Raw genomic sequence first — 21,947 nt, forward strand, 5'->3', positions numbered from 1 at the left:
GCGAGGAGGAGGAGGAGGCAGCGACGGAGGCAAGGGGGGGCCGCAGCACCGCCACCACCATCACCATCCCCCGCACCACAACCACCAGCTCAATGGCCTCATCAGCCCCGAGCTGCGGCATCTGCGGGCCTCCCTCAAGAGCAAGATCCTCAGCTCGGAGGCAGGGGTAGCCCCCGAGGGGCTGGAGAACAAGCGAGCCAGCAAAACAATGGGCTCTGGACAGCAGCAGCAGTCATCGCCCCCGACCACAGCACCGTGCTCATCCTCCCTTACCAACCACCTCCCTCCCCAGGGAAGGACTGCACCCTCTCCTCCTCCTTCTCCCCCAGCAACAGCAGCAGCAAGAGAGGACAGTGGCCAGCTTGCTGCCACAACTACCACTGCTGCTAAGACTGCAGCTGGCAGTGGACTGGCAGGAGGGACTGGCTTGGAGGAGGAAGAGCAGGAGGAGGGAGATAAAGGAGGGGAGCAGGAGGAGTCCCTGCTGCTACTCTCCGGGTCCTTAGCAGCAGCTTGTAGTTTGAAAGGCTCGGGAACGGACTCTCAGCCCGAGGAGGACATAACGATACGATACGTCCAATATGAGTCAGAGCTGCAGATGCCCGATATCATGAGACTGATCACCAAAGATCTGTCTGAACCCTACTCCATTTACACATATAGGTATTTTATCCACAACTGGCCACAACTTTGCTTTTTGGTAAGTGCCAGAGGGGGGAGGGAGGGAAGGAATTGGAAGTGGTTTGGGGCTGGGTGGGAGAGGATTGAAAGGTTGACATTTGTGGAAATGATTCTAATAATCTTTTTGTGGATAAGGCCAAGCTTTTTTTTACCTACTGAAGTTCCCTTGTGACTTGTGCATGTATAAGTAAAGCATGCACCTGAAGTTCCTAAGTTGTTAATACATGTTTTAAGTGGTGGGGAAAGGGTTTGAGCACAGGGCTAGGATCCAGGAATTCAAGGCTTCTAATCTTGGTTTTGACATTGACTTTCGTGACCTTTGGTAGCTCATTTTATCATTCTGTCTCTGTTCTGAGGTGTGTATTTAAAAAAGAAAGTACTTAGTCTAATGGTGTCTTAAGAGTGCCTAGTAATTCTTGCACAGTGGTTTTAAAACAGACTTCAGTATGGCTAACATATAAATGCTCAGTGACATGGAGACAATGTCTCTCACAGGGAGAGACATTGTGAAAGGTTTTGTAGACTTTTTGATCTGTGAGCTTACTTTGAAAAGAGAGAAGTACAACTGTATTGCTTCTTACAGGTGTGATAGTGTATGCAGCATGCAGAAATTCTTGTGCTGCTTAGATTGTCTTGCTGTACTAACAATGTATTTAGTTTCATTTTCTTCCTACTGCACTATTGTAAAGACTGATCTGTCTGTCACCCTGTCTTCCTAAATATTTGACAAATCTTATGGAAGAACTTGTGTCTCAGTTCAAAAGCATGCTTTCAGGATGATAATCCATCCAGAGGTGTATAAAACTGAATATGAGTTGACCTGAGTACACATGCATAGCGGGAACTTAGCTGTATTTGTTTTACTCACAGAAAAATGTAGGTCTCCATAACAGAACATTTATGGGAGTGTGTGACACTTCCTTGCTATGGTAAATGATGAATTCTTCTCTCTTGATGTTTTAATCAAGGCTGGACACCTTGCTGAAAGGTATGATTTAGCCAGAACCAAGACACCCTTCAATTCAGGAGTATCTCTGTGAAATTTTAATAGGATATGAGTACAGGAGGTGAGGCTAATGAAATCCATCTGGCCTTAAACTTCCTGAATGTTCTTGGTTTAGGGTCTGGTATGATTTATAGCGGGATTTCTATGATTAATGGGAGGATTTTAAGAACTATGCCTCTTAAAACCCTGAAGAGGGAATACAGTAGGATTATAGGAAGTTGAGTAAAGCATTACCTTTGGGAACAAAATAAGAGTACAAAAATATTTGCAAACATTGTTTGATGCAAAGTCATGTTTGCCATTATAAGGATGCTGATCAGAACAGAATGGTATTTTTTAAGCACTGAGCTATGTGTGACTGATTTACATCATATTGAAAATAAATGCTTTTGAGCTACAAATGTCCATACTTTCCACATCAAGTGTCTTGCTGGTAATGGCAAGGTAATGTTGGGTACAATTAGATCACAATGCATTGGTTTACACATTAAATCTTTAGGGGGTTTTTGGTCAGGGAGTAAGCTGAGAATTTTGTAAAGAAACCGCAATGTCAAATTGTTCGACAGAGCAATATACCAGAAGTGCATTCAAAGAATAAGGTATCACTCAGGGAAAAGAAGGTATCTTTAAGCTTATGTTGTAGTGGCAGCTTCTTTTAGTTTGGTTTGGGGTTTTTTGTTTGGTTTTTTTTTTTTTTTTTTGTTGTTGTTGTTTTTAATAGCCTTGATGAATTAACAGAACTTTACTTGAACTCTGTGTATTTGCCTTTTTTTTTTTTTTTTAAGGGTGGAACAATGTACAGTACATAAAACTGTAGAGAAGAATATGTGGCTATGAGTGACTGAAGCTAGCCAATTGTTATTACTTAATAATTTGAAGGTCTTGCCATACATTGAGTCAAATTTGATGGACTCTTTTTTATGACTGGTTTTGGTATTTTTAAGGTTTGTTTTTTAGAGGTTGTCTCGAAGACTTTCTGTTCTATAAAATTTAATTGTTCCTGCTGCTAATGGATTCCTGAACTACTGCTGTCTAATAAGTCTCTTTAAAATATTTATCTTCAGTCAGGGACTGCATATTCCAATTAGCAAGAACAGTGTCAGGATGCTGAGTAGAAGCATAGTGCCTGGTCTCAAAGAATCATTTTTCTTTGGTGCGTGGTGTCCTCAAAACCTTCTGGTTCCAGGTTTTGTTTTGGTTTTGATTGCTTTTTGGGAGAGGGGTAAGATTGCAATTCGATGGCTTTTGAAAAAATGTATCTGTAAGGATTCAACCAATTCCTTTACTGAATTTCACCATCACCATTTTTAAAATTTTCCAATGTATGCTCACATCTCTTCACTGCACTGTCATGGGCTTCTTTCCCTTTCTCAGCATGTGAGGGGAAAGTACTAACACCATTTAAATTGAAGATGGGATGTGTAATTTCTGTAAATGATCACCAGTTGTTCCTTGCTGACATTTATTCAGTAAGCCTTCTAAACACTGTAATTCCACTATCTAGCATTTTGGCTACCTGACAACGCAGAGCTGTTTTCTGGGGGCATTGTGAACATTGTTCCTGGCAATGATTATCTCATGGGTTTGAAACTTGCTGAGTTTTGGCTTGCCTTCCCAAGGTGCACCATTGCTAATGCAACAGAAAGGGCTGCTTGCCTTTTCTTTTTGTTCAACTACCTCTTCTTGGATTATGCCAACCTTTGTGTTTCTCCGGTTTGGGAAGCTAACATAGCCCTCCCACAACTGACACATACTTATAAGTGTGTGTGTGTGTATGTATATGTTTCAGGGTCAGGTTTCTGTTGATTTAGGGCTCCAAATAAATTCCTAGCAGGATGTCACAGTTGTTGGTGCAAGATATGAGAATGCACAACTGGTGGGAAAGCATGGGACCAACCCTTACTTGTTACTTACTACCTACCCTACTACGGTGTTCTGCTGTATCAAACCACTTCCTAATTGTACACTCAACAAAGTTTGTATTCACTTAAAAGCACCTGCAGATACTAGGAATCTTCAAAGCCTGTTCATTTTAACATCAAATGCATCTGTGTAACTGTCTTCTTGAGTTTAGGGGTAAGAAATTGGGAATACCTGATGATCAGTTCTCATGTGTTACACTGCAGCATTACTGACTAAGCTGTTGCAAGGTAATAACCTTATCCGTAAACTGCAACTGGCTGCTTAAACTCCAGTTTCACCTGCCTTTGAAAAGCAGGTTTGTGCTGTGTGCTAGGTGTGGGTGCCCTGTAAGTGCCTGGTTTTTACTTATTCCCAGGAGCTCTGTCAGCCCAGTTTCTCTTCTATGCTAACCACTCTTCTGTCAAAAAATGGTCCAGGAAAGGGGTATCTTTTGTTTTACATGAAGCATTTTCAAGCATCACTACAGCTTCGTCCACATATGGTTTGTAAACACTTTTCAAAAATTGTAGCTTCCTTTTCAGGTGCTTTTGTGGCTTCTAGTCCTATCAGCGTTGAAGTTCTGAAACTTCAGTTTAGAACTGATACCTTAAATATTTCAGAAATTTTTTTTCAAAGTACTTTAACATGGGAGAGGTGATCTTAGGAAACCTTGCTCTGTGCCAAAGTTTGGGTAAGACAAGACATAGGGAGAGCAGCGTTCTGGCTGAGTGTTGTAACCTTTCGTGTCATTCACAGTACTGCACCACTTGAGTACCTTTTAAGAAGAAAATCTGTGCTTCTGGGTTCTTAACTTTGCCGCTAGCTATAGCAGCATTTATAATTTAAACTTTCACAAGTTTTAAAATCACCTATTAATACCGTGTAAGTGGTTTTAGATGTGTTATAATCCTAAATGACTGCAGTTAAGATCTTGTTTTATACTAATGCTTTTTTTTTTTTAAATTGAATTTTATGCAAGAGTAAGTGTACTTCGTGTTACAATTAAGACTTGTAAGACATTGTCCCTGTTTTTCAGTTGAGGGAAACTTGGGACATAGAAGAACCAGAAAAGTAAGGAAACTGTCTGAGAAGTCTTCCTAGCCTCATGGCAGACATAGGAAGAAATTCTGTAACATCCGTTCTCAATTTGCAAACTCTGTATTCCAGTTTCCTCTCAAGATTGACTATGGTTTCAGACACAGGCTTACTGTCAGCAGCTTTGTGAAAACTTAAGCCGTTGCAGTATGAGTATTGAGTACGTAACAGCAGCTAGTGTAGTTGTTCTGGTAATGCCCTTGCATGGGAAGGAATTACTCCTGTCCAGTTTCATAGAGTGAAAACAGAGCAACTTAGTGACTTGCCCAGTATTCTAAAGAGCTCTGACTGAACTGCCAGACTAGGTTAAAACCATTAGCCTAAATGTATCCTCTAATGGCATTCAGTAATATGATCGCTAAATGTAAGCCAAAGGATTCATACGGAGCTGTTTCTGTGATACTTTGGGATGGATTTTGGTGCATCTGTGAAAGGGAAGCTGTATTGCAGTAGTGCAGGTTCTACTTCATTTGAATTGCAAAATATTTCCCTTTCAGGGGCTAGATGATTGTTTCAGTATTCTTCAAATGGGAACAAATGTCACAGGGTCCGGGTATTCAATGCATGCTCAGACTATGGCTAACAGAATTAATGCCATCTTTGCTAATTAAATTAATGCCAGTAGTTTAATTTTGTGAAAAGTGCTGTCCTTGCTGATTTGCAGACATTTTTGTGTTAAGTTTTCTAGAAATGATTGCCATAGGAAGATACTAAAATCTAGTTTGTGTTAAGCATTTAAATTTACTCATAAGAACAAAGTTGATGCAAATACTGGATTTGAATTCATATATTTTAATCCTGCTAATGACCTACGATTGAAGTAAGTTTTACAGTACTCCATGGGGTTTATAATACATAATAGTAACTTGGGCTGGATTCTGTCTGTAAAAACTTGTAGTTTGGAAGTACTCTGATATACCTGAAACAAAAATTTCGCCCATGATTGTCTTTCACAAATGGTGTTGTGTGGGAATTATGTTTTTCTTTCTCCTTCCAACTCGCACTATTTCAGTCTGTTTTTTGGGTTTGTTCTTATTTACACAGTTTAACCTTCTCCAGGGAATTAAATTACAAACAAATCACAGAGAAGTTTTGGGCCCAGAGAAGCTGTGGCTGCCTTATCCCTGGCAGTTTTCAAGGCCAGGCTGGATGGGACTTTGAGCAGCCTGGTCTAGTGGAAGGTGTACCTGTCTGTGGCAGGGGGTTGCAACTAGATAAGCTTTAATGTCCCTTCCAGCCCAAACCGTTTGATGATTTTAGATTAATTTCCAACATTGGATGTGGTTGGAGAGATGGAGAAAGAAGAGGAAAGGCAATAAAATGCCTCAATTTGAGGTGGAAATTCAGCACTCCTTCTGTAGGTGAAACAACTTAGATTAACTGCAGACTTACGTACCTAAAGACAGAGAAACAGATTTAACTATTTGGAGAACTGGTAACAAAGTCATGCTTCACTTCTCTGGCAATAGTTGTAAAACCAGTGTTTATTTGCTGCTTTGATCACAAACCAAAATTCTTTGCTGTCTAGCTTTCTAATTACATGAGCATAGCTTTTCAGAAAAGTGTCCTAAAGAAGAAAGAACACAGATACACACTGTCTAGAATGTCTCTACTCTTGAAATGTGTAAAAAACATATCTTAAAAATTTTCTGTATGACTGTTACGATCAACAACTTGCATGTGTTCAAGGCAAAGCATAACTATAACGTGCTAGTTTGTGGTGTGCCTTTTTTTTTATTTTTAGTGAGGTCTAAGATTACATCTAGGTACTCTGCATAATTATAGCAATGTTATGAAGAGTCTTTCTGATGACACTCTTTATTTAACTCCCTGGTTTTCTCAGGTCTGAGCTGAGATACAAAACTTGCCTTGAGCTGACACTTTGCCTGCACAGTTTTAGTATAAGTACAACTTTTCTTTTTTATGAAATAAACTGTTTTGTAGAATAAATGAAAGAGTGCTCAGAGGCTGTATTTCAGTCCATTTAGATCACACTACAGTTTTTGTTCATTGTTTTAAAAAATACTTGTTTAGACTGTTCAGGATTGTTCTTGGATACCACTAAAAAAATGTGGTTTCCTGCCAAATAAAAACTTAGCAATAATTATGTTTGACTGATGAGCTTAAACTATATTGGAAATGGTGTTAGGATCATGCTGTATCATAGCTTTGGAACTGCAGCTCATATGTTTGGGGCTGCTTCATTTCAGCTTTCATACAGCCTCTGGCTGACAGCTAACCTGGTTAATAACACACCATCCAGGTAGAGATGCCAGAAGACATTATTCTTCTTGGAATGAAATAAACTGCGTATCCACAATATAATCTGCATGAACTGATTTTCTGTCTGTAGAGCCTTAGCTGTGTACAAAAAGGTTCAGGTGGTTGGAGGCTTATGGAGTATATACCATAGACTTTGGAGAAGCAAGTGCTGGGTTCACAGGTGGACTGTGCTGAGGTCTGGCAGTGCTGGCTCTGGCAGGTCCTTTCCATTTGATGTGTCTTACTGTTGTAAATTTGGATTATTCAGAAGTGCCTGTGCTAGCACATGCTTGTGCCAATCATATGCTGTAGTCCTGGTTTAGTTGCTACACTTGAGTCCAAGTCTAGTTCCCCCTTGCAGATAGAGGTCTGTCAAAATATGTGAATCCATTTATACACCTATACTTAGAATTATGAGTTTCCTTTTTATCACTGTCAATCTTTCATGAAACTAGTAATTCATTCTCCTCTTGGATGCTGTCCTATTCTGCAGCATTATTCAGTTTTAAGTGCTGCAGGTTATAATGTCATTAATCTCATTCTGCCTAATCCTTCAGTTAACATGACTCAGTTTTTCTTATGCTTTTTCTCTAATATATTTCATGGTAAAAGTTTGGTGAACACAGTGGTTGTGTAAGTGGTTTGATAAGTGGGTTTTTTTCCTCTATGTTTCAGAATGACTACATCTCCTTGACCATGCTTTTTGTAACAATACTATTGGGATTAACTGTCAGTACATAGCTCTTAATGAAGGAAATCTCTGAGCAGTTAAAATGTGTGACATTAACTCTGTGCTTTTTGTTTGTTCTTTGGGTGTCATGACTGAAAATGACAGTTTCTAAAGATTAAATGTAGCAACATTTTTCTCTGATCCTTTGTGGCCTTGACATTAAAACCAGACAAAAATCAAGCATTTTATCTACCGCAACCCTTGTAGATGAAAATTTAGGAACGGACTTTTCTTCCTCTGCAGCAGCCCATGTGAAAAGATGATTTATGCCTTAACTTGATATTTTTATTTCCTCCCCCTTGTTTCCTATCACACATGGTTTTGCCTGTAGACTTTATGGATTACTAATGTGGTTTTCTCCAGGACAATTCATTGGTTGTTAATTGACTTGTAACTTTATTTAAATATAATAAAGAAATGAGTCCCTTAATCTAATTTATAATTTTGGAGATGTTTTAAAAATTTATTTAGTAATTATTTTTTTTTAATCACTTTATGCAAACATTTTGTGTGGCTGTTTCACTTAAAATGAACTGGTTTACTACTTTTGGTAGCACTGTAGATCACAAACTGAGAATACATACGTGTATGTTTGTCTTTAAGGCCATGGTAGGTGAGGAGTGTGTAGGTGCCATCGTCTGCAAGCTGGATATGCACAAAAAGATGTTCCGCAGAGGTTATATAGCCATGTTAGCAGTGGATTCCAAATACAGAAGAAAAGGAATTGGTAAGAATAGACTTTTTTGTTACTTCTTACTTAAATCCTGTAGTTGGGATAAATGCAGCTGTCATAAAGATTTAAGCAGAACTGAACTTCTAGATACGGTGGTTTTTGTTATCCGTGCCTTACTCAACCACAGTGGCTCCCTAGTGGCTTTTTTTATTTTATTAAAATAACCTAAAATGCCCTATGAGATTTACACGTGGAATACGATAAAGCTAAAAAGAAAGGTGGTTAGCAGCCCCTTACCTCTGTCTGTTACCACTGTCAAATAACAACAGTGGGAATTGGTTTGCATTTTGATGTGTGCCTTCATCACTGTGTTTTTATGTTGTGTTCAGTCTTTCTTTTTTCAGTGAACTTATCCTCTGGCTTTCCCCTATCAATTATGCATATATTGCCCATTGGGGAGAATGTATGTAGCTCATTGTTGTATTAATAAGTGAAGGAAAATTGTTGTGTATTGCTACTTGAATGACTGAAACAGAGATCTGTTTTGTTGGGAAATTCCATGATAAAAGAAATCACTCTTGGCAGGGAGTTTGCCTTCCCTCGTTAATCAGTTTTGCCCTGGTGAAGGGATTTTCATTCTAACACCAGTTATCCTAGTTGGCTTAATTAAAGATCTGTTCTTATGGAACTTAATTTTTTTTGTGTGTGTTGGTTATTGAGAAAGTACATTTTGTAACTTTTTTTTTTAATATAAAACGTAGATGTCTGCTTCAAAGCCTAGAAATGTGCTTCACCACTCATTCACTCAGAACAGCTCATACTTTTGTGATTAAAGGCAGAAAATTACTTGCAATGGAAAAATATGGTGATGCATTGCAGAATGGTGCTGTTGTGTTTGTTCTCCTCTTCAAAAAACAAAAAAAAAACTTGAAGAGACATGAAGCACTGCATGTTACCATGACTATTCAAGCATGTGTGGATTGTTTTGTTGCAATTCAAAAGCCATTGTTAGTTTCTGTAATGGAGCAGAGGGAAGAGGATATTGAGAAATCACTGTCTGTCCTTTCCATTTAGCTGAATCATGAGCCTGCCATAATTTAATTGCAGGTGCTTGGATTCATAAGTAAATAAGAACTAATATTGTTATTATGAAAATCTCTGCAAGATATTCCCCTAGTTTTAGTTAGTTCATTATTTTAGACTTACATAAATAGAATTTGTATTTAAAGCCTCGCTTACTTTAGTGTTATGTATGTTGACTTTTTCCTACATTTGCTACCTTGCTGTTTCTCCAAGTATGCTATTAATCTGAAGATTTGTTGTAAATGTAGTACAGTAAATATACATTCAATGAAAATCTTAATTGATTAAGGTTCTGAGAATATTTTAAAACATTCTCTAGGTTCCTTGGGTTGTTTTTTTTTCCTTTTTCTTAGCCTTCTTACGGAAGTGAGATTTATGCAATTTATGCAATTTCATTGAATACCATTTTTTCCTTCTAATAATTTTGAGATCAACTTTCAATTTCACCCCAATTTACAGACAGGTAGGGGTATTACATTTGTAGAACTGTTGTGAAATGGATGAAAAATAATGATAAAGAATTAAATTAATGCTTGACTGAGGGGAAGGGATGGGCTTCAACCATACTATTGGATACTAACAAATCCAAAAGGGAGTGAGCCACAAGAAAAGTGGTTTCAAAAGCTCTGTTACTAATAGAAGTATTAGGTTTAGTAAGAGGAAATTCCCTTGGAAGATAAATGTCCTTCAAGTACGTGCCAGCAGATTTTGACTTTAAATGCAACGAAAAGGAATGAATCATATCTTGGAAGGCTATATATAACACCATGTTAAACATAGAAGCCTGTTTCTAATATTCTTGTGTTAGAAAAATCTTGCACTTAAGCTGAGTCTCTGGGTAACTTTATGGATTATTTTAATGTTCAAACTCGAGACTTCAACTTGACTGCAACTTCTTTCTTTTTTTCTTTCTTTCTTTCCTTCCTGCTTTCCTCAGGTATCATGTCATGTAGGTAGCACACGTTAGTCATATATAAACTAGCATCTTTTGCACTGCAACTCTTGCACTTACTGAAATCTATATTTCAGGTACAAACTTGGTTAAGAAAGCTATTTATGCTATGGTTGAAGGAGATTGTGATGAGGTAAGATTTTATCATCAAGAACTTTCATAATGTAAATGGTTTGCATTCTCCTGTATGTGGATTAAATTTTCAGGTTTTTCTTCTACAGGACTTTTTTAGGTGGGAAATGGGTTGTTAAGAAGCTCTTTCCTTTATAATAAAAGGAAAAATAATCCCAAAAAGGCATGTGGCACACATGGGAGAAGGATTTTCTAAATTTATCATAAGTCCTCAAATTCAATGTTTCAGGTTTTGTTTTACTTTGCGATGCTGCCTCAACCTTTGGTCGCAGGCACATTTCCCTTCAAAGACTACTCTAAGGTGCTAATGACCACTGTAACTTACCTGTTGTGTGTAATATTTCCATACTTTCAGAATACACAAAGGTACTGGAACAGTACATGCTGTAGTATTGCAAAATGTGCTTTTATCACAGCAACTCAGGCTGTTCTGACAGTGCATAGCTATATTACATAGCACTAACAGAACTCTATAATGATTCAGTATGTCAGTGAAAACTTGCAAGGAAAGTGACTGTCAGACTTTCTTTGTACTATATGTTATTACTCTTTCCTTTTAGCAGATTACAGTCCCTACTGTTTAGGGCTTTGTTTGGGTTTGATTGTATTTTTAATTTGTCTGTTTGTTTGAGGGTCTTTGCTTTGGTATTTTTTTGTTTGGGTTTTTTTGTTTGTTTGTTTTTGTTTGGTGGGGTGGTTATTTGGTTGGGTTTTTTTGTTACTTTCATATATATAAATATAAAAATCAGCTAACTGTCTTTATATGCCAAGTTTAACCTATGAGGAATGCTCCTTACATCCATCCTCCTTAAGCTGTCTATCCTTCTTAGCCGATTATCTGCCCCTTTAACTTTCATCTCCTTGGTACAATGCAGTTGTTACTTGTTCCTGATATATAAGTGCTGTGTCATTTCAGTGAGTCATGATTAATTATTCTTTGATCTGTTACTTTGTTTCAGCTGCTCCCTCAATTGTACTACTGTGGTGTGTTAAAGTTTCTTATGTAAAACTACAGTTTTTGTCACAGGATTTCTGGCACATACTCTTTATTTTTCTACTTTGTTACACCTCTTGCAGCACCCCTGCATGTGCTCTCACTTCATTGATACACATATTCTTCCCTTCAAATTCCTTCATGCCTGTGCTTACTAGTGTCTTTTTTTTATTTTTCTCTCTCTCCCCCTCCCCCCCCAATTTATGTTGTACTCGGGCAGTGTAGTGTAATCTGATAGTTCTGCAATTCTTTAAGTTCTTTGCTATGGCTTGATGCTTCTATAATCATTGCTTTGCTCTAATCTGTTTTACTACTTGCTACACTGAACTAATATAAAAAATTTTTGGTTTTTGGGTTTTTTTGGAGGGTTCTTCTCCCCCTCTCCCCCCCTACTTTTCACTATGGTCTTGAATTAATTTGCCATTGCTGGAGTATCCATGATTTAAAATATTAGAGAAATAATTGAGAAATAGTATCACACTGTTCACATTGCAGTTGGAGAATTGAAATGTAATTGTCTACTGTTATTAGAGAGTCAGTGGCAGAACCAGCTATTTCTATTAAAGCTACCAGAGTTGCAAGTATTACCATATGATTTATGAATGTGTATGTACTACTACTCACATAACTTAATTTCTGAATTGGTCTAACAGGTATGCACACAGTGATCTCTCCTGCATCTTTTTCTGCAGCTGTAGTATTAGTCCAAGAGCCCTTCTTACTGTTTTTTATCTTTGGAAAAATTAAATAAATGTCGTAAGGATTGCAGGCTAGTCTGTAGTGAGACCTCATTAACTCTTAGTCACAGATTTTCATCTATGGTGCTGTATAAATGCTTTGTACTATGTGCAGAGGCCATTTTTCAGAGGCTCTTGCTGTGCCTCTTTAATCAAAAGTGCTACAATTCAAGCTCCTTAAAAGTGTATGCTGAACAGGTACAGGCATGTTTCAAAGACTCTGTATCTGTGTTTGTGGGATGATGATTCCGAACTAATTATGCCTTGCTTCTTGGGGGCTTTTGCATCAGCTGTCTTGTGCTGTCACAGCATTTTGAAATGGGAGCCCGTTACACCTGGGCAACATGGAGCACAAGCGGAGTATTTTTCTGACTCTACAACAGTTAGCAGAGGCATACCCTCATTGATTTTGTATATTTATGTTGTTGTTTTCACATACAGGTTATCTACAGCCAAACAGCCAATGTTCGCATGCTTTCTTTTTATTGCCACCAAATGTAGGCTTCTACATGGTACAAAATAAGGATGTTGGTTACTTGGTACTGCATGGTGGATTGCTGACTTTTCAGTTGTGACCAGAATCTGAAAAATCGAACTAGCCAGCTATAAAAAGTCTGGCTCTGTCTGTTTGCCTCTGTCCAACAAAGCCAAAACATTCGCCTTCACCAGATTTTACAAGTTTTTGGGAGAATGGTTTCTGTCTGTGTAATTGATGCCTAGAGCTGATCAAACATGAAGTAGTGCATCACAGCAATATGTCTTTGTGAGGTGTGTAAATAGTTTAATCATCTCTGCTGCTATTAAGATATTTTTCTACATCACTTAATAAACTCAAAAGCATGATAAAAATAAAAAGATGCTGCTACTTGGTGTAAGAGGACCTGGAATTAAAAAAAATAAAATGCTGCTGCTTTCTGAAGCTTTCATGGAATTGGACTAAAACCATGAATATGCAGCTGTGGGTATCATAAAAATTTCCAAAGGCTGCTTGGAAACTATTTTCTTCAATCTGATTATGGAATAGGTGCAGTAAATGTACTTAATTTTAATGATATGTTGTATATAACAAACGCTTTTTTCGGTGTGTTACTTTGCAAAGCACCATAAATTGGACTTTTTGAGGTATCAACATTAAGTCCTGAAAAATAAAAGATTTATATAACACCATAGATGAAAATCTTCAAAAATCACTACCAGTGTGCTGGCATCTCAACATATGCTGCAATATTTTAGTGATTTAGTTTATATTTTTTCCTGTAAACTATTTTTCTGGGAATAAACTAAGCCAAGCTGTGGAACAAGTGATTTGCAGTGCAAGCTTCTGTGGGTAGCCAGCTGCCAAAGAGATAGTTTATGCTATATGCCATCCTTCAAAGACAAGAGTCAATATCCTTCCAGCCAGAGGTTGTTTCCCAGCTTGAGGAAGCTGGGGTGAGTAAGTGAAGAAGTGAATTGGCTGGAATGGAATTTGCATGGAGGGGAGGAGCTGGCTGTGGCTTACATTAGAATAGAAACAAGGGAAATGATCTGATGTTGGGGGGGTGGGGTGTATTTGAACTAGAAATAGCCTTCAAGCCTAAAAAAAGTACTCAGCATGCTTTGAGCTGGAGTGTTTGGATATAGCATTACAAAACGTGAGGTGTCTTTGCCTTTTTGTTTTTGTTTTTATTTTATTTAACTTTGGCTTACTCAGGTATTTGTTGTTAATGAATTCTAATATTGGGGTACTGAACTGGAGGTTTTCAAATAATGACCTGAGTTTCCAATAAGTCACAATGATTTAGAATAACTTTGTGGGCTGGTTGCATGGAAAATATGAACTAGAGAAATAGATCAGTTGAAGGTGAATAGTTTTGCTCCCATATAGTTTTCCTATAGTTTTGCAAGTTGGATTCAAGCTGTATTTTGTACATTTGCTTAGTTTTTACTGAGAAGCAGTTTTTAAAAATTGTAGTACTTAAGACCTTCGTATGGAACTATTCCATCCCTTAATCACAATTAGAAAGGAGGAGTTATTCATTCACATGTAGGTTTTCTATCTGTAGCAAATGACTGCTTACAATTCATTTACTTTGTATTACTGAAAAAATGTACCAGGTAACTGGTAACTAAATTAAGACTCTATAGTGGAACTTTTAAGAGCTGTTTTAAGCAAAATGTAGAATGTGAAAAGGAATTGCAACTTCTCGTGAGAATTTCCACTGAAACTTCAGGGTGATTTAAAGTGGGGGGGTTTTGACCACCTCAGAAGGTGTGTCATTTTAATTCAGTACTACACTAGTAAAAATTACGTGTATATTTCAATATAATCCTATTAAAATTGAGATAAAATGTTAGGTTTATGAAATTTAAGACTTAAGAGAAAGTAACAGCCTTCAGGAAGTTGCAACTTGTGCAGAAAATGCAGTTAAACCCAATCAGACTTTTGCTGTTCTCCAGGGGAGGATATGAGTGTGTTATCAGAGGATTTAACAGGCATGTATGTACAACAAAATAGACCCTATGAGACCAGAAATAAATACAATGATTGAAGGTTTGGAGCTTGATTGAAAATCTCACGCAGGAAGAGATGCATCCATCACAAAATGAAGCTAATGAAATTTGGATAAAATGTGACTGTTTCCTTTTTAGATAGTAGAAACATGTCTTTAGACCTTTCAGATAAAAGCAGTATGTTGAGATCAGGGAATTACTTTTCATTCTGCTGAGTCTTAGAAATACCAGAGCAAGTATCTTGCATTTGCTTTTAAGACAAGCATTGGCTGAGGCAGTAGGATTCCAACAAACCTGAATTTCAACATTTAACCACTCCCTTAAATTCAGTGATCTGCAGTTTTGAAAGTCTTTTAGCATTGCAGGGTATTTGAGCTTGCACTTAGATACGGACTTGTTATATCACTCTGACAGGTTACTAAACTTTTATGAGAGTGAATGCCATTTGTAGCTAAGAGTTGAAATAATAGTCTCCTGCACTGTGGATTTACATGGGTCAGATTTCCTCTTTGGCGTAATGCTTTGTTTAAATTTGAACTAAGAAGTTGTACAATGTGCATAATTGTGTAGAAAATATCACTTTTCAGGAAAACTACTGCACTTCCATAATTTGTTATAAATTGTTGTCCATTTTAATGGATTAAGGATGTTAAGAGTACTCGATCAAGTCACAAAACTTGATAGTAGTATTCTATGGAGGGCCAGATAGAGAAATTCAATCCCTAATTCTTGCCATAAGACTAATACTTGAATTAGATTGTCTCAAGTGTGCAGGTACAATGGAGTGTCCTGCTGTAACTTGAGAACTCTAACTATTAGTATTTAATGTGTGACTTTTAGTTCCTTTTCATAAAATGAACTACTTCTAAGTCTTATGTTGTTCATTGGGTTGTTAGCTCCAGGTTTACTATTCTTTCAACATTCTTACACTGTGAAGCATAGGGAGAATTATCCGTTGGAATGTGGCTGGAGTTGTTTGAAACTTGAGTAATGCTCAAATATATACATTAAATGGATTTCTAAAGCTTACTGAAGGTGACCAGTCTAACTGCTCACTGCCTCTCTCTTTTACATTGGCTTAGCGACTCCTCAGACCGCAGAAAACAAACCTGATGAGGAGAAAAAGGAAAGGTTTTCTACCAGAGAGCTTGAAGTAGCTCAGCCATAAGCCTAGTGAGATGGCCAAATAGGTGAGGGGGAATGGAAATGTGTGCCTGAAGGCAGGAGGGCCACAGAGTCCATGAAGTAGATTGACTTAAACTGCTTTACAAATACACGCTAATATTTGTTCCTGGTTTTAGGGGTGTGTGTGGAGGGATGTTAACCAGTTTTCCTCCTTATAATTGAAAGAAAAGGTTGTCCTGGGTTGTGAGATGGGGTAGGTGACTTTTTTTGGACTCAGGGAGTCTTACATATATAGTTCTATCTACACAGAGTAGATATCTCTGCATAAAAATAGTTGTTAGTGGGCTTCACACCAGCAGTAATCACTGATTTGTTGCAGAAGTTGCTTAGGCTGTATTTTCATTATATGTTCTTTCTGCAGTGTCCATCAGCTCTTGTTTAATACCTGAACGTACATTTTCATGGGACTGTATATAGTCTAGTCAGCTTATTACTTCAGCCTGGGTTCTTGCACAACCATGATTTGTCCTTAATAGCAGAATCATTAAATAATTGCATTGGACAACAGCAAAGAGGCAATGCAAGGTTTTGTCATTTGGAGTGGGTACACAGCTTACCAGTTAACAGCAGACCTCTGTTCAGTGCATGTGGAGAAAAGAGGGGAAAACAATTCAGAGGGACATACTTCTGCAGTTTTGTAATTCTTGTTAATGCCAGTGAAGGGGTTTTACCTGTACTTGAGACTTCTGGGATAATTTTGAATCTTTACTTAATTTGGACTACTCTTATACTTGGGTTTGGTCTGAGCTATTTATGACAGATCTTCCTGCAACTGGGATCTTACAAACAAATGGTGGGGAAAGATGGAAAAAGCTGCTCTTTCTTCCTGGTGTGCACTCTGATTTGAGTTTGGGATGCTTGTGTTGAGCACAAATATTGATTGCAAACACTGGGTCTGACAGCTAGTCCTAGAATGCTGAAGCTTATATCTAGGTCTGTATCTATTGAATTAGAGGTCAAAGATACTAAATGACTAAACAAGATTTCATGTGCCAAGTTCTTGTGACATGTAAAGGTTCAGTTGCTCATTCTAATTTCAAAGTATGTTTTGGACCCTAGCATGTTTGGTAGGTTGGTTTTGGTTTGGGATTTTTTGAGGGGGAGGTGTTGGGAGGTGGGGCTTATTGGTTGGTTGGTGTTTTTTTCCCTCCCTATTAGGTAATGAGTTGAAATACTATTTACAGCGAAGAACTAAAATCTTGATATGAATCAGTAGTTGTTTACAGCTACAATTGTTGATGAACTACTATTTATTTTTTTTAAATGTGGGAATGGAGAGGGGTTGCTTGAATAAGTTGATCCCACTCATAGCTAATAAGTGTACCCTTAAATAAAAACCTTGAAGTTAGTTTGGTAATTATGTAATTGCAACTGCTTTCTAATATGATAACATATTTTTCTTCTTTCTTTCTTTTTTTTTCCCCCTCCCTCAAAGGTTGTATTGGAAACAGAAATCACAAATAAGTCTGCTTTGAAACTTTATGAAAACCTTGGTTTTGTGCGAGACAAGAGGCTGTTCAGATACTATTTAAATGGAGTTGATGCACTGCGTCTTAAACTATGGCTGCGTTAAAAGAAACCATCACATCAAGAAACTGACGTCCCAACAGCGCAGGGTTGTCCTTTGCATGCAATGCAATTTGTACAAAATTGCTTTGCAGGTGGACTTAGTAATTTTCATACAGCTCTTAATCTGTCAGTGTCTCATTGAGTGTCGCACATATTTGTTGCACTTTGGCATGGCGCATTTGTTCAGAATTAAAACCGATTGTTTCAAACTTCGAGTTCTTTTGGTACCAGCAAGATGTGCCACTTGATAGCCAAGATACTTTCATTCATTTGCAAGTCTACTGACTGTATTACATACACAGTGAACGTTTTATCAAAGAACCTGTATGTGGAACACAACTTCTGGTTCCAGAAAAAAGCCAATGTAGATTGTAAAATTCTATAAGTATACTAACATTTCATACAAAAATTGCCATAGTTTTCTGGGAAAAGGCTTCAATTTTAGGTTTTATTTTTCAATATTGAATTTTCCATTCTTAAATATTGGTACCTCAGTGATTAGTGAATGAAAAAATGTATTGTAGGGTGGGGTGTGTGTTACAATGAGTAACAGTAACAATTAAATTGCGTCTGCCAGTGCCTGTATAGATAAGTATATTTGTCTTCACCTCTAAGTTTGGAGTGCATGCTTTTATTCTTTTACTTTCTTCAATTGTCTTTGCAAGAAAATTTCTGCTTTTATTTAAATTCTGGATTTGATAATAAATTATTTCAGATTTTTATAATTTGGATACTTCTCCCAAAACAGGGTTTGGAAGGCCCTTCTTTTCAAGTGTAAGCTATTTTGAAAACCTTGAGTAGCTGCTAAAAGAGAACCTGATGTCACCAGTAAATCTCTGCTGGTCTTGGATGCACTTTTTTCATTAAAAGAGTGAGGGACTTTTGAAAGAATATATAGAAAATTAATGTAAATTGGTATGATTTTATTTAATCAAAATTATTGCTAGAAGCTCAGAAAAACAGCTGTTTTTAAGATAGTTGGAACAATTTTTTTTCAGATTCAGATTGCTTTGCTTCACTGTTCTAAAATGCTTCACTCTTGGTCTTGGAAATAAATTTCAAGTTGTATTGTATGCATTTTTAGCTGCTCTAATTTTCTCTAAACTTTCATGAGCTAAGTTATTGGGGGATTTCCCCCCTCTAAAATCAAAGCAGAGGGGAAGGACTTCTCTCTTTCTCTCTCTTTCTCGCATTTGCTCTTGCTCTGTTTTTCTCTATTTTTCTTTTTTTCCTTTCTTTAATTGGGCTTACATAGATTTTACCAACACCCATCATTTTTTCAGTAATTACAGTGTCTAGGCTTTCTTGTTCAGTGTAATTATACAGCCCAATTCTATGAATCAGTTGGATTTTTTCACTTCAGAAAGAAAAAAAGGTATGAATTGACTTGTGGAAGCACCTATGTAACCTGTGAAAAGGATGAACTCTCAGTGAATCCGCTCTTCTGTAGCTGAGCGTACTCTTCAGATTTGCCTTACTACACTTTTTTTAATTATTATTGTTTTTGAGGTTTGGTTTGAGTCATGGGGTTTTTTTGCTAATTGCTGTACACTTAAAAACAAAACCAACAGAACCCCTACCTCCAGTAACATTTGGAAAAAGAGCCCTGTGCAGGAAAACTGGCTTTAGAGGAAAGCCTTATTTTGCACAGACCAATCGCACATGGTGATGGACATTTCTTACCACGTACAAATCATGAGTTGTATTTGAAAATAAAAGATTTTTAATGGAAATTGGCCCTTCTGAGTTTGTGCTTGCAGACACCATTTGTACTTTTGAGGGGGCTTGTACTCCTCAGTAAAGAAAACATATTTAAAATGGTGCCTAAGAGAAAATATTATAAACAGGAGACTGCTGTTCACAGAACGTGTTGGAGTTCAGCATAAAACCTGTATGTTGCCACTGCTGACTTGTGACGTGCTAAAACCTTTTGTTCATGTCATCCCAATCTCCAGGTTTGCCAGTTTTTCTGGGTGGCTTTTCAGGAGGTTTCGTTCATTGTTCAGACTTAATTGTCAGTAATGTTAAATCAAGACTTCCGTTGACCATGTTCCAGGTGGAACCGTGACTGCTCTGGCTTGCTTGATCTAAGGGTGCAGATCCAGGAGGTTTCATACCTTGTTAACAGCTGTTGGACTTGTATCACAGATTGCAAAGGAGGCAATCTTGTGTGTCTGCTGATGTTTAAAAACTGAAAAGCCAGACAGGCAAGTTTTCTATGGGTTAATATTTAAGCCGTAGGTGTCTTCAGATTCAAAAGCTAACTTAAAAATTAGCTGAAATCACTTTTCACAAAGGCACTGCCAAAATCATTACTTCTAAGCAAACTTCAAATACAATTCTGTTTGTTTGTTGTAAGAAGTAATTGTCGCCGTGAAGGTTTTGAAAATACTGCGCAAAATAGGTGCATGTTTCTTTTAAAAGAGCACATTACCTGAAAGGTTCTGATACTGCTGCTGTGTAACACACAGTTCACAATGGGAGATTCTGAAGCTGTATGTATTGGTTCATATTAAAAGAAACAGATTTGTTCTCTGTGTTGCTTGGGATTTGGATATCAAGTGGAAAGTTTTGAATTTGCGAAGAGATGAAAATAGGTTTTCAAAGAAATCTAACGGTGAAAAGTGGTTTTTTTCCTCATGTCTGTTGCTAAAACACAGTCCTCTCCCCCTCACCTTTTGCATTGACAAATCTAACTAAGGAGTTGATCACTTTTATATTTAAATTTGCCCAAATGTTGCTATTGGCTGACATGTCAGTATGGATGTTTGTATTGTTTTTTAAGAAATGATCAGGTTCATCACCTTCAAGAAAAGTAGGCATAACCTAATTGGCATTGCATAGTACATCACGAAAGTATTTTTCAGGGCACTGCAAGACATCGCTAAAACTGAGTGCTATGTTACAAAAATTTCAGGTCTTGTATAAACATTACAACCTATATCAGAGTTCAGGTATCAGGTGGGCATCAATGGAAATATCAAGTGTATCTCAAAATACTGGACTGCTGTTTTGAGTGGGTTATACTCTTCTATCCCTTTATCCTTTTCGATAAGAACAAAAACAGTGGGGTTATGAAATGTACAAGCTGTCTAAATACAATGCAGTCAAATAAATGGTTAAGTTGTTTATCTATTTCCTTTTTAATGGAAATTTCTAATGATTGTTTTACTTTGTCTACAAAATATGAATTCATGCTTATTCTTGAGAGACAAATGGAGGAAAAAAACTTACAAGAGTTGTTTACTGCTATTTGATTTTCATTTTCAGGCCTGTGTTGGAAGCATCTTGAATAGCTTTTACGTGAGCGTCAGTGTCATAGCTTAGGTTTTTTTCATGTCTATTAAATTACGACTAGTGCGGTCATTCTGGGCTTCCCTGGGAGATAAGGAGTGGGTTGGGTTTTTTTGATGCTTAAGTTGTATTAAGCAGGAGTTGAGAATTGCTTTGCCTTCCTTGCAAATCTGACAAGTATATCTCTTAAAAGTCTATGGGGGAGCCTATGGATTTTTTTAAAATCCTATGTGTTCTGTTCCTTCTACAGTTACATTTAGGCTCCTAACATTTCCTGAGACTTTTCCAGCAAGCATTGTGCTGCTTTGGCTGTGGGTTTGCAAGAGGTGTGCAGATGACTGAGAGTTGTAACCAACTTCTGCTAGAAATTGCTGGTTGCCTGCCAGCAGCTCAAAGTCTTTTGTTCTTCCAGCTTTTTTTCTGATTCCTTACAGCTAGCGTACCTAAATACGAAAGTTTGTTACTAATTAAGGCCTCACAGATGTTTTACCATTTCTTATATTTCTTTCTATTTATCCCAGTGGTGGGAAGTGTTGTACATAAATGGAAATTTCTTTCCAGCTTCAGAAACTGGATGCTGAGTCTTGCATGTAACTTTTTATGCAGTCATAAATAATCCTCCTGCTTTTTTTACTCCTCCAATTCCTCCAAGTAGTGGATTTCGTGCAAGATAAGGGTTAAGTTATTTTTCTTGTCTTGCACTGCAGTGTATTTATAGCCCTAGTATATCTAATTATTATGCATAGGCTGAAACAGATTTGAAGGAGCCTAACATTTCTTTTAATGTGAAATTATAAGAAGTATTTTTCTCACAGCGAGTTCAGACTGTACAAGACTGGTTAGGTAATATTTTTAGAAATGAGTGTTTTATGTGTTGCCCACCAGTGCACACTTTAAAGGTGTAATTTCTTTAAATACGCAGTGCAGAGGGATCCCGAGCTATGACTTGTACAGGGGAAGAGGAATGTCCCTTAAGTTTGCGGAAAGGTTTTTGGTAAAGAAGTGTTTTTTTCTCCTTCTCTTGCTGTCCAACTCCCTGTGGGGACGCAGGACTGTGACTACATTTTACTCTTGATCATCACCCTTCATTGTAGGGCTCAAGGGTAAGGTAAAGAAGAGTGACATTCAAAAGAGTTTAGAATAGATGAAGTATTGATCT

General features: G+C 37.4%; 1 protein-coding gene across 1 annotated transcript; it reads left to right on the forward strand.

The window, feature by feature from the left end:
- Positions 1 to 4: 4 nt before the first annotated feature.
- On the forward strand, positions 5 to 18,557 carry NAA30 (N(alpha)-acetyltransferase 30, NatC catalytic subunit; the record flags this gene model as incomplete). The annotated part of the gene is made up of 4 exons (XM_010015540.1): positions 5 to 700; positions 8,280 to 8,403; positions 10,462 to 10,517; positions 17,361 to 18,557. Coding segments are annotated over 4 exons (1,014 nt in total), but the record flags the coding sequence as incomplete, so codon positions are not given.
- Positions 18,558 to 21,947: the final 3,390 nt, after the last annotated feature.

The sequence above is a fragment of the Nestor notabilis genome, unplaced genomic scaffold (assembly GCF_000696875.1).
Source record: "Nestor notabilis isolate BGI_N333 unplaced genomic scaffold, ASM69687v1 scaffold14425, whole genome shotgun sequence".
Lineage (NCBI taxonomy): Eukaryota > Metazoa > Chordata > Aves > Psittaciformes > Psittacidae > Nestor > Nestor notabilis.